General features: G+C 43.1%; 1 protein-coding gene across 1 annotated transcript in view; it reads left to right on the top strand.

Moving 5' to 3' along the window:
* USP7 (ubiquitin specific peptidase 7) overlaps positions 1–13,866 on the top strand; it is a 117,521-nt gene that overhangs the window by 83,772 nt on the left and 19,883 nt on the right. Inside the window, exons 14-16 of the mRNA XM_050966406.1 lie at positions 659–803; positions 1,449–1,579; positions 7,123–7,257. Of these exons, the coding sequence (XP_050822363.1) occupies positions 659–803; positions 1,449–1,579; positions 7,123–7,257 (411 nt within the window). The remainder of the gene's footprint in view (positions 1–658; positions 804–1,448; positions 1,580–7,122; positions 7,258–13,866) is intronic.

Below are 13,866 nucleotides of genomic sequence, written 5' to 3' on the forward strand. Positions count from 1 at the left end.
GGTACATCCTTGTTTGAGATATTTACATTATGTGCATCATAAAATGTTTTTGAGCAATTGTTTATATTTAAGAGGAGAAAGCCAAGATTCAATGTAAATGTATTGTTTTTCATATTTCCCCTTCAGTTTTCACAACAGATATTTTACAGATAAGGATGAAGTTTTGGGATGTTTTATTTCATATTTGCCACAGTATGCTTAAAATTTAGAAGTAGTAGTTGGATACTTTTGTGTACCACTTGCTTTATATTTCATTCTACAACAATAAATCTGCATCAGCTGTCAGAACTTCATGGTAGTAATGAAATATATTTGGATAACAGATCAGATTCTGTTAAGATAAATAATTTGGATAGTTTGGCTAAAGATTTCTGTTTTTCATAAAACAGGCTCAAATATTTAATTAATAAAGCATCAGAAATTTAAGACCTTTATTTTCTGTAAAAACAGAAGGTTGCACAACTTATGTTGAACAAGTGGGATATTGTAAAAATAATTATTCTGTTTGGAGAAAGTGTTTTTATATTTTTTAGTCACTTCAAAGAGCAAAAAAAAAAATTCCCATTTCTTGCATGTAATTTAAGTCAGTTAAGGTGTGAGTTAATTTGAGTTAAGAATAATCTTTTTGTATCTTTAAATAATTCACTTTTTTTCCCAGTGGTGTAAATTTGATGATGATGTTGTATCGAGATGTACAAAGGAAGAAGCAATTGAACACAATTATGGAGGTCATGATGACGACTTATCCGTTCGGCACTGTACTAATGCTTACATGTTGGTTTACATCAGGGAATCAAAATTAAGTATGTATATATTTGTGCATCCTTTTTTTGCGTGAATTTTGATTAAACCCAGATATTGAAATGCAGAGGTCTGTGGTTATCTTTGAATCCTAAATTGTTGTTATCAGAAAGCTGCAGTTAACCTTGGAAACTGTTAGTGTTTGACCAGTCTTTATTGCATCTTCAAAATCAAAATCAAAAATGTCTTTAGCTGGCATAGTGGTGTCATAAGTGTACACTACAGTACTTCACTTTCTCTTCGCAGTAATTGTGTAGTAGCCTTGATTGTATTTTGAACAGCAGAAATGGATTACCATTATGTTAATGTAACTGAACCTTAGTGACGAGAACTAGATCAGGCTTGATATGTATAAATTTGAGTGTCAGTAAAAATGTATTATCCTAAAAATCTGACATTTAATTGAATCCTTCATAAGGGTAAGATATAAACCATGAAAATAGTGTAGTGTAGCCTAGATTAGAAAGTTCTTCCTGTGCCAGAATGTAATGATGCTATATCAGATAAACAGTGGTTTTAAAGGTGTGAAAGCTTTCCTTAGCTTATTATCAGAAATAGTTGCGCCAAGAATAGTCACGAGTGTGTATGAAAGCCCTGTTAGATATAAATTATTGTAAAATGACATCACCAACCCACTTTCTTTTTAGGTGAAGTTTTGCAACCTGTCACAGACCATGATATTCCTCAACAATTAGTAGAACGGCTACAAGAAGAAAAGAGAATAGAGGCTCAAAAGAGGAAGGAGAGGCAGGAAGCTCACCTTTACATGCAAGTGCAGGTCAGCTTTCAAACAGTAACTTAAACCCAATTTCTGCTTTGAAATTTGAAGATAGGAATATTGGCTAATAGTAGTCAGAATTCTAGAAAACAGTTATGCTACAAATGGTGGTCTTGCCCAGTGTCTGCTTACATTTGCATCTTCTTTAATTCAGCAAAAACAATGAGTACTACTTGTGGCACCTTAGAGACTAACAAATTTATTTGAGCATTAGCTAAAACCCACTTCATCGGATGCATGCAGTGGAAAATACAGTAGGAAGATATATATATATATACACACAGAGAACATGAAAAAATGGGTGTTACCATACCAACTCTAACAAGACTAATCAATTAAGATGGGCTATTAGCAGCAGAAGAAAAAAAAACTTTTGTAATGATAATCAGGATGGCCCATTTCCAACAGTTGACCAGGTGTAAGTAACAGTAGGGGAGAACATTTGCATGGGGAAATAGTTTTTATTTTGTGTAATGACTCATCCACTCCCAGTCTTTATTCAAGCCTAATTTAATGGTGTCCAGTTTGCATATTAATTCTAATTCTGCAGTTTCTCGTTGGAGTCTGTAATTGAGTGACCAAGGAGGTTGAAGTGTTCTCCGACTGGTTTTTGAATGTTATAATTGTTGACATCTGATTTGTGTTTCTAATGTTAAACCACCCAAATCAAACTTTGGGTTCTCTAATTGTTTAAGTTACTTATTGTTTGTTGTGAACCACCGGCTTAGGGCTTGATCCAACAAACAGTTCTTCTTTGAGTAAATGCGGTTATGTATTCCACTTGAGCATGTGCACACCCAGCACACTGGAGCCAGATAATTTTGCCTACCAGTAACCTCTAGAGGGGTGGTGCTCACGGCCATAGCCCCTTCCCAGTTATATGAGATGGCACCACTCCTGACCCCCCTCAGTTCCCTCTTATCACCCAGGGCTGGAGTCAGAGCCCAGTGTGGTTTTCACCTCAAAGTCCTTCTATTTTAGTGACTTTTCTAGTTCTATATAGTTAATTAGTACCCTAATATAGAGTTAGTTAGCTTTAGTGTTAGTTAGCTGTTGTTTTAAGTATTTCCCTGATGATATCCTCACCAGGGTTTAAACATTGTCTGTCATGTAGGTTAGTGATTCTCAACAATGAACCCCATATATGAGGAGGCATTTGGGCCCGGGGTTTGATCAGTTCAGATGCCCTTCCCTGTCACCCTCCAAGCACCCATTTTGACTCCTTTGTCCAGAGCAGTGTTCCAGTTTTTGCTCCTTTTGCCTTATTCCCTCCGTTTGGGGGCTGAGTGGCCTGCTTTCTCAATGCTTAGGCTTGATCACCGCTGACATCTGGGACACTGTCAGATCAGGCTATTTCATCCATTTCCTCTCCATCCCTCCCACTGACTCTCCATCCCTATCTTTCTTCAGGGATCTCTCTCAAGATGCTGCTCTGCGAGCAGGTTTGCTCTCTACTGGCTGGGGAGCAGCAGAGGAGATTCTTCCGGAACACTGTGGTCACAACTTCTGTTCCTGATACTTTCTGGTGCCCAAATCCAAGAGAGGGATAAGATCCATTTTTACCTTTGTGATGTCAACAAATATATCAGATACATGAGGTTCCAAAAGGTCACTCTATTGGCTATCCTCCTGACATTGTCTCAGAAAGACTGGTTTGCTGATCTCGACCTTCCGGATGCCTACTTTCATGTGGATTTTGCCAGGTCAGAGGAACTTCCTTTGATTTGTCATAGCAGAGCACCATGTTCAGTATATGGTGCTTCTATTCTGCCCCTTGTGTTTTTACTAAATGGGTGGTTGTTATGACATATCTCAGGAAGAAAGGAATCCACATCTTCCAGTGTCTGGATGACTGGTTACTGAGGGGCAGGTTTAGAAAGGAAATTCTTGCTCACATCGACATTATGCTGTGCATGCTTGATCATCTGGGTCTCATCCTAAACAATGGGAAGTCAACTTTGGTTCCCACTTCGAAATTAAAGTTCATTGGGGACCTAGTAGACTCCAAAAGTTTGAGAGCTTTTGTGCCGACCAACCGTTTTAAGGCAATTTACTACCTTTTGCCTCAGTCTGAAGTCTGACTTTCGTGACGGTTCAGGTGTGCCAAAGGCTCTTGGGCCACATATCGGTCTGCTTGCACGCAGGTGGCCCACTTCTCAAGGTTGCACCTTCGCTACCTCTACATTTGGCTCAGGATGGTTTACTGTCCAGCTCGTCACACCGTATAGATTTTTCATCTTCCTCAACAGGTCCTGGACTACTTGCAGTGGTAGATGCATCCAGAGAATATATGCTAAGGTGTTCCCTTTGTCCAGTCCTTCCCAACCAGGGCTATTGTCACTGACACCTCCTTGATGAGTTGAGGAGCACACCTGGGGTCACTGAAAGTTCAAGATATGTGGTTGGAGCAGGAGTCCTCACAGCATATCAATGTGCTGGAGATATGGGCCATGTGCAATGCATGTTGTGCTTTTCTGGACTGTATCAGGTTCAGTGGTTCACATGCTTACTGAAAATGCTACCATAACGTATTTGAACAAGGAAGGGGACCACGCTCCATCACACTTTGCCAAGAAGCAACCAGTTTGTGGCAGTTCTTCATTGAGGAGAGCCGACCACTTGCCTGGAGTGCAGAATCATCTTGTGGACCATCTCAGCAGGAATTTTTCCCTGACTCACGAGTGGACTCTGAAGACGAGTGGACTCTGAAGACAAGTGTCCTCCAGGTCTTCTCAGCTTGGAGCATTCTGATGATTGACCTGCTTACTACAAGGGACAAAGGGAAATGTCACCTTTCTACTCTCAAAGGGGCCTCAATCCAGGCTCCCTTTCCAACACTTTCCATGTCAGCTAGCGATCAGCTCTCCTGTATACATTTCCCCAGATCCTGATCATCCCACATATCATCCTTAAGCTGAAAGCGGATCACACCAAGCTCATTCTCATGGCCCCAGTATGGCCGAGGCAATGCTGTTTCTCTGACCTCATGCTGTCAGTTCAGTCTCCCTTGCTCCTTCCTCTCCATTCTGACCTACTCGCAGAGAATCAGTCACACATTGCATCCCATGATCAGCTCCCAGCATCTCCCAGCATGGATGCTTTGCAGCTAAATGAGGAAGAAGAGCAGTTTTTGGCAGCTATGCAACAGGTTCTACTCAGCTGTAGAAAGTTTTCTCTCAGAATGGCCTATTCAGCTAAATGGAAGTGGTTTTCAGTGTGATCACTGGCCCTCAGAATTCAACTGATATTGGTTTCTATTCATGACATCTTGGAGTGCCTGCTGTACCTTCAGGTTATCAGGACTTGTGTAGCTCATTGGAAGTGCATCTGGCAACAATGTCGACATTTCACCCTCCCCATTCAGGGAAGATCAATTTTCTCCAATACTATGGTAGCAAGATTCTTAAAAGGGCTTCTTTGTCTCCATCTGGTCTGAGAGCCGGTTTCTCTACGGGACTTTAACACAGTCCTAGCAGCTTTAATTGGACCCTCATTTGAGCCTCCGGCATCTTGTTCTTTTCCGCTTTTGTGTCAGAAAACTGCTTTCCTGGTAGCGATAACGTCCACAGGAAGAGCGTGAGAGTTGGAGGTTCTGATGGCAGAACTGCCTTATGCACAACTCTGATAAGAACAAAGTGACTTTATGACCGCATCCAAAATTTTTGTCTAAAATGGTCTCTGTTTCATTTGAACCAGGTGATATATTTACTTGTGTTTTTTCCTAAGCTGCATTCATCACCTGAGGAGCAGCTTCTCCATACATTAGATGTCAAATGACATCTAGCCTTTTATCTGGAGAGGACTAAACCATTTTGTGCTTCGCCTCACCTGTCTCTTATACAGATCACATGAAGGGTCAAGCAGTCTCTTCACAGACTACCTCGAAATGTAAAACAAAGACTGCATATGAAATAGATTCAGCTACGGCCCGTCAGCAGATGTGAGCTCATTCTGCGAGAGCACAGCTATAGTTAAAGGTGTTCCTCAGTGATGTCTCAATATTGCCTATTTGCAGGACTGTTCTGTGATTGTCCATATATGTGCTTATGAGCCATTATACCATTATTGCATCTCCCAGGGTGGATGCAAGTTTTTGTAAGGTGGTCCTGCAATCCTTGTTTGGATAGACTCCAAGCCACATGTCCTGGGATGGTTACTGCTTGAGAGTCATCTAAGTGGAATACTCAGCTGCATCTACTTGAAGAAGAAGAACAGTTACTTACTGTGATTGTGGTTCTTCGAGATATGATGCAGATATGTATTCCGTGACCCAGCTTCCGTCCCCTCTGCATCAGAGTCTAGAGTCTGGGCGTTCGGTGCGAAGAAACAGAGTAAGGGTCATCGCGGTGCTGCCTCATGTAGCCCTGGGAGGTGCTATGGCCAGCAGGTGTGAGTGCCATCTCCTACAGGTACTGATAGGCAAAATTCTCCAGCTCGAGTGCTTTGGGTGCACCCACATCTAAGTGAAATACACGTCTGCATGTCATCTCAAAGCACCACAGTTACAGTAGGTTACCATTTCTTACATCTGCAAATGTCACCTTGAGTCCTGATGAAATTAATAGCACTCCTCGGGGAAATAACAGTATATTCATATATTTCTGTTGGACCACTGTTTATTGAACTTATGCAAGAATATAACTTTTTAGGGCTTTTTAGAGAGGATTAAATTATTATATTAGAGGAAAAGGGCTAGACTCTTACAATGCAGTGTTAGGGTAGCTCAGGAGATCTCCCATAAATTACTTTTAGAAATTGGAATATAGCTAGTTATAGCCCCTAATTCTGGACTGCAGCTGAGCTGAGTTCACCGTATAGGAGTGGAGGAGAACTATGTTACCTTTGCATCTTCACATTTTTAGATGGCAAGGGACCAGAGCAGTCTCCAGTGTTACCTAGAATAAGCCCTGTGGCTGCTGTTCAATATACTGTACTGCTATGGCTTCCTATGGAGCCTTCCAGCAGCACAAAATAGGCAGAGCACCTACTCACTCCCTCCGTTGACCCCATTATGTACTACTAGTAGAGGCAGTGCTGACCCTACACCAGAATGAAATTCTACTTAAACCGGGGCTTTTCCACAGTGGCAAGATCTCCTGGGTGTGTGGTTCCTGTACTCCCCTGCAGAATTGGTATACTGATCAGAAAGTGCTCCATAATGTTTTAGGCCCCATTCCTGGAAACTCAGGCCCCATTCCGGGAAACACGTTAGTGACTATTCCCTTTGAATGCAGGGGCACTTCTCTAATGCTAAAATTATTAATGTGCATAAGTGTTTGCAAGATTTGGGCCTAAATGTTAATGGCTTTGTGCTGTGTTTTGTCAGAACATTTGGTATATTTGTGAATTTTTAAACATGGTTTTGAGTAGCATAGTTTGTCTTAAATTTCATTAATAGCTTATATATTTGAAAACTTAACACAAAATGATTTAAGTGTAAACATTGACACTAACCAATAAATCAGTTAAATTCGGAGGCAAAGCTTACATCAACAGTGTTTCTGATTCTTCAGCTGTAATGTTTATAAAATGTTCAATTTCAGATCGTGACAGAGGACCAGTTCTGTGGCCACCAAGGCAATGATATGTATGATGAAGAAAAAGTGAAATATACTGTGTTCAAAGTATTAAAAAACTCCACACTTGCAGAATTTGTTCAAAACCTGTCTCAAACAATGGTAAGTTTTTTTCTGTAGCGCAATATCTAACTATACACATTTTTGTTATTATATTCTGTTCTCTTTATAATCATTGCATTCTCTTGGTATATGTGGCTGCTTCTTTGAGTAGTGTCCCTGTGGGTGCTCCACTGTAGGTGTGCTTGCGTCCTTATGCTGCTGTTTTTAGAACTTCGGTAGCAGTATGCGTTAGGCCTGCATATTCACTGTCTCTTCTCATTCTGCTCCATGAGGCTAGTTGGCACACTCAGGCTAGAAACGGAGCTATTTGCTTTTCTGTAATTAGTTAGCTTCCTAGTTCTTAGTTGTAGTTCTGGTTATAGTTTTTTTTTTCTTTCTCCTTATTTTTCCCCTTTAAAAAAAACCAAACAAAATTTATTTTATTTTCCTGCTTCTCTCTTTGTTGGGGACCTTCCCCCAACAGAGTATGCCCAGATCCCTGTGCTTCAAGAAGTGCCTGCCTTGCAAAGAGGCAATCCTTATCGCAGAAAAGCAAGCCCAGTGCATTTGTTGCCTTGTGGAAGTCTACATTCAACAAAAATGTGGTCTTTGCGAACAGCTCAGGCCCAGGTCTCGTAAGGGTAGAGAACTCAGACAAAAGATTATGTTCATGGAGAGTTGGCAGTTTTTCAAAGGGACGCTATTAAGGGCCCAAAAGCAAGCTATTCCGATGGTTAGGAAAGATAGAAAATGTGGCAAAAGACCACCTTGGCTTAACCACGAGATCTTGCGTGACCTACAAAATAAAAAGGCGTCGTATAAAAAATGGAAATTAGGTCAGATTACAAAGGACGAATATAGGCAAATAACACAGGAATGCAGAGGCAAGATTAGAAAGGCAAAGGCACAAAATGAGCTCAAACTAGCTATGGGAATAAAGGGAAACAAGAAGACTTTTTATCAATACATTAGAAGCAAGAGGAAGACCAAGGACAGGGTAGGCCCACTGCTCAGTGAGGAGGGGGAAACAGTAACGAGAGACTTGGAAATGGCAGAGATGCTTAATGACTTCTTTGTTTCGGTCTTCACTGAGAAGTCTGAAGGAATGTCTAATATAGTGAATGCTTACAGGAAGAGGGTAGGTTTAGAAGATAAAATAAAAAAAGAGCAAGTAAAAAATCACTTAGAAAAGTTAGATGCCTGCAAGTCACCAGGGCCTGATGAAATGCATCCTAGAATACTCAAGGAGTTAATAGAGGAGGTATCTGAGCCTCTAGCTATTATCTTTGGGAAATCATTGGAGACGGGGGAGATTCCAGAAGACTGGAAGGGGGCAAATATAGTGCCCATCTATAAAAAGGGAAATAAAAACAACCCAGGAAACTACAGACCAGTTAGTTTAACTTCTGTGCCAGGGAAGATAATGGAGCAGATAATTAGAGAAATCTTCTGCAAACACTTGGAAGGTGGTAAGGTGATAGGGAATAGTCAGCATGGATTTGTAAAGAACAAATCATGTCAAACTAATCTGACAGCATTCTTTGATAGGATAACGAGCCTTGTGGATAAGGGAGAAGCGGTGGATGTGATATACCTAGACTTTAGTAAGGCATTTGATACGGTCTCGCATGATATTCTTATAGATAAACTAGGAAAGTACAATTTAGATGGGGCTACTATAAGGTGGGTGCATAACTGGCTGGATAACCATACTCAGAGAGTAGTTATTAATGGCTCTCAATCCTGCTGGAAAGGTATAACAAGTGGGGTTCCGCAGGGGTCTGTTTTGGGACCGGCTCTGTTCAATATCTTCATCAACGATTTAGATGTTGGCATAGAAAGTACGCTTATTAAGTTTGCAGATGATACCAAACTGGGAGGGATTGCAACTGCTTTGGAGGACAGGGTCAAAATTCAAAATGATTTGGACAAATTGGAGAAATGGTCTGAGGTAAACAGGATGAAGTTCAGTAAAGATAAATGCAAAGTGCTCCACTTAGGAAGGAACAATCAGTTTCACGCATACAGAATGGGAAGAGACTGTCTAGGAGGGAGTATGGCAGAAAGAGATCTAGGGGTCATAGTGGACCACAAGCTTAATATGAGTCAACAGTGTGATACTGTTGCAAAAAAAGCAAACGTGATTCTGGGATGCATTAACAGGTGTGTTGTAAACAAGACACGAGAAGTCATTCTTCCGCTTTACTCTGCGCTGGTTAGGCCTCAACTGGAGTATTGTGTCCAGTTCTGGGCACTGCATTTCAAGAAAGATGTGGAGAAATTGGAGAGGGTCCAGAGAAGAGCAACAAGAATGAGTAAAGGTCCTGAGAACATGACCTGTGAAGGAAGGCTGAAGGAATTGGGTTTGTTTAGTTTGGAAAAGAGAAGACTGAGAGGGGACATGATAGCAGTTTTCAGGTATCTAAAAGGGTGTCATCAGGAGAAGGGAGAAAACTTGTTCACCTTAGCCTCCAATGATAGAACAAGAAGCAATGGGCTTAAACTGCAGCAGGGGAGATTTAGGTTGGACATTAGGAAAAAGTTCCTAACTGTCAGGGTAGTTAAACACTGGAATAGATTGGCTAGGGAAGTTGTGGAATCTCCATCTCTGGAGATATTTAAGAGTAGGTTAGATAAATGTCTATTAGGGATGGTCTAGACAGTATTTGGTCCTGCCATGAGGGCAGGGGACTGGACTCGATGACCTCTCGAGGTCCCTTCCAGTCCTAGAGTCTATGAGTCTATGGAGGCGACTCTTCAACCCTCTCCATACTCGTGCCACGAGTCACCTTTCAGACGTCAGTCTTCCCCATAGCCCATAACATCTAAAGGCTGTGAGTCGAAGAAACAAGGTGCTGACCCCTCTCACAAATCATCAAAAAAAGAGCGGAAGTCCCCACACTGAGCCCCAACATAACCATAAACGTTCTCTGGCACACTTGGTATCCTCACTACCACCAGCACAAAGACCTTCTCGATCCAGTGCTCATGGAAGTCCTCAGTGGCAGATACTGTTGACAAGCCTACAGCTGATGGGCACAGGCATCGAGTCAACAGCAGCGAGGGACAAAGGCAGGGGTAATCACTCCTCTAAGAAAACATCAGTATATGATTCCTCGTCGGTACCGACCTCAACACCTCATCTGGCACCAGAGCAAACAGTACGGGCAAGACTCCTGTCCCCCACAGTACTGCCAACAGCACTGAGTCGAACGGCACTACTGGAATTCCTGCACTCCAGGCATCCTTAGTGCCGGGACCTCCGCACCGAGTTTGCTTGGCACAGGAGTCTTCCCCACTGCTCTGCCATGCTCCCCTGCTCTCCAGTGAGAGCTCAGACAGTGAACCTGAGGAGGTGGCATCTCAGTACTCCTCAAAGGCTCCTTATGATGCCCAATATCAGCAGAGCCTCAAGGATATCCTCTGATGGCCCCACCATCACCATCTTGGCATGGCCATCCATGGGCACCACCACCAACCTCTGTGCCGCCACCCCAGTGGGACATGAGGTAGAACATCTCCAGTTAGGAGCCATAGAACCAGTACCTCAAACATCTGGAAGGCAAAGGGTTCTACTCCTGTTATTTCCTAATACCCAAAAGGAAAGGAGGTTCGAGACCCATACTAGACCTCAAAGCTCTCAACAAGTTTATCAAGGCTTAAAAATTCAAGATGGTCACTTTAACAACCGTCATTCCAGCGTTGGAACAGGGAGACTGGTTTTCAGCCCTCGACCTTCAGGACATCTATTTTCATATCTCAATCCTACTGACTCTCAGACAATTTCTCAGATCCTCTCTAGGATAAGACCACTGTCAATACAGGGTGCTCCCCTTCAGACTGTCATCAGCCCAAGAGCATTTTCCAAGGTTCTCTCAGTAGTGGCCGCCCACTTACTCCCAAGGGATCATGATTTACCTGTATCTGGACAATTGCCTCCTCAGCCCAGCCTCTACAAGAGGCTCACCGAGTCACCGAAGCTGCAATACACTTGTTTACAGAAGTGAGTTTACAGATCAACATCTAGAAATCAACCCTCACTCCAATGCAGCACCTGGTATTCATAGGCGCTTACCTCAGCTCTAGAGACCAGAGCTCCCCTTGCTCAAACAGTTTCTTCTCTTTAGCACACTCATATAGACCATTCAAAACAGCCTACAAATATCAGCCAGACACTGCCTGCAACTCGGGGCACATAGCAGCAGGCAAAGCGGTAATACCACATGCCAAAGCTTCACATGTGGTGCCTCCAGATGTTATTTACAGCCCAAACAGGGACAGATAAGATAAACCCCTTTCACTACCCACGTGGGTCAAAATCTCCTTAGATTGGTGGAAAGAGCTTACGGACTTTTTCAAAGGGATCCCCTTTTTGCAAATCCCCCCCTCGTTTCTTCTAATCACTGACACATTGCTCATGTGGGGTGAGGGGAGATGTGCATATATAAATGGGCTTAATACTGTCACAAATGGTTACCCACAGAGAGATCCCTTCACATCAGCCTCCTCAACCTAAGGGCAGTCAGGAATGCCTGCACCCACTTCTTCCCGGTGATCAAAGGATCACACACAAGAGTCCTAACAGATAGCCTGCATGTACTACATAAATCAACAAGGGAGAGCCTGATCACCCTCCCTCTGTGCAGAGGCAATGGGATTATGGAACTGATGTGTCTCCCACCATGTCACACTGTCAGCAAACTACCTCCCGGATCTGTCACTAATTCCCACATGACCACAAGTGTGAGAGAGACCCAGTAGTACTTCACAATCTATTCAGGCAGTAGGGGACGCCGACCACAGACCCTTTTTGCTACTTGAACAAGAAATGTCCCTGCTACTGCTCCAGAGCAGGGATAAGACAGTGCTCCATAGGTGATGCTGTCTGCCCCTGGGATGGGGACTTCTTTACGTCTTTTCTCCTTTTTCCCTACTATTGAAGGTCCTGCTGAAAATTTTAAAAAAGACTGTTCACACATCATTCTGATCGCTCCTATTTGACCGAGACGGACCTGGTTCCTTTATCTGTCACAGCTCGCAACATGCCTGCCGATCGCTCTCCCAGTCGCTCCGTACTATTGTCCCAGGACAATGGCTATCCTCCACATCTCAGCTTGGGGGTTCTCTGTCTCAAGGCATGGCTCCTTGGTTCAAATAACTAGAACGCTTCTGTTCAAAGGACATGCAAGTGGCATTATTACACAGTAGAAAGTCCTCAACACAACATACTTGTGTGCAAAAAGGGTCCAGGTTTTGAATTTGGTGTACTTCCCAAAAGATCTTCCCAACATCCGTGACTCTTCAACATCTTAGACGATACTCTGGCCCTAAAAAGATTGGGGCTGTCTGTAAGCTCTCTGAGTCTACCTATCAGCTATAACATCCTTCCACCTCCATTTGAGGTATACTCAGTGCAGTCACACCCAATCACCAAACGGTTCCTCAGGAGTATAGTAAACCTCCTCCCACAACCTTGACTTCCTCCTCCCACATGGGACTTAAACCTGGTGCTGAAAGAACTAACTAGGCCTCCCTTCAAACCCGTAGCCCCCTGTTTCTCAGTGAAAACAGCTTTGCTGATTGCAGTTACTTCAGCCAGTAGAACAGAGGAAAGAGTAGCTCTGATGGCACATCTCTCCCCCCCGGCCCCAACCTCTCCACTCCACCCCCCATGGTATTCTTTCAGGGCAAAGTTGTGCTCAGGCCACATTCAAAATTCATTCCTAAAGTAATGAACTAATTGATTCATCTTCCAACCTTCTATCCCAAGCCTCACCAAGGCATGAGAGAGGCTATATTGCACATTCTAGATATCAAGAGAGAATTAGCCTTTTACCTGGACAGGACAAAGGCTTTCAGAAAGTCCCCCAGGCTTTTCCTCTCTACTGCGGAAAGATTCAAGGGCTCAGGAATATCAGCCCACAGGCTCCCCAAGTGTGTCTCGAACTGCATCTGACAGTGTTACCAGGTTCTCAATATAACCCTTCCACATATTATTCATACACACTCTACAAGGTCTATCTCCTCATCCGTCGTCGCCTTCTTCAAGAGTGTTGCTATCTTAAGAGATTTGTAGAGCGGTATCGGTCCACACTTTTATGGAACATTATGGGATCACTGGGGACTCCGCCACTGATGCCATTTTCGACTCCACTGTGCTGTCATTGGAGTTGGGTCAGTTAAAGAAGTCTCCTTCTGGAAGGGATGCTGCTCGGGAATCACCTACAGTGGAGCACCCATAAAGACACTACTCGAAGAAGTAGTAGTTACTCACCCTGTGCAGTAACAATGGTTCTTTGAGATGTGTGTCCCTGTGGGTGTTCCATAACCCACCCACCTCCCCTCTGCTTCGGCGTTCTTGTGAATGACACTGTGGTAGAGAAGGAACTGAGAGGAGAGTTAGCCCACATTGCTGACTATCCTTGTGATGCAGCATGAGGAATGAGAGTACATGTGCGGGTCTAGTGGACATTGCTACTGAAGTTCTGTGATCAGCAGTGCAGGGAGGCAAGCACACCTACAGTGGAGCACCCGTAGTGACACACACACATTTGCTGCACAAGATGAGCAACTTCTTTCTGTTATAGTTTGAATGTTTGTACACGGACTAGTTTTGACTGGTTTTATTAAAGTATATTATTTTTTTCTATTATTTTTCTTATAACTTTA

This window comes from Gopherus flavomarginatus, chromosome 9 (assembly GCF_025201925.1).
Source record: "Gopherus flavomarginatus isolate rGopFla2 chromosome 9, rGopFla2.mat.asm, whole genome shotgun sequence".
Lineage (NCBI taxonomy): Eukaryota > Metazoa > Chordata > Testudines > Testudinidae > Gopherus > Gopherus flavomarginatus.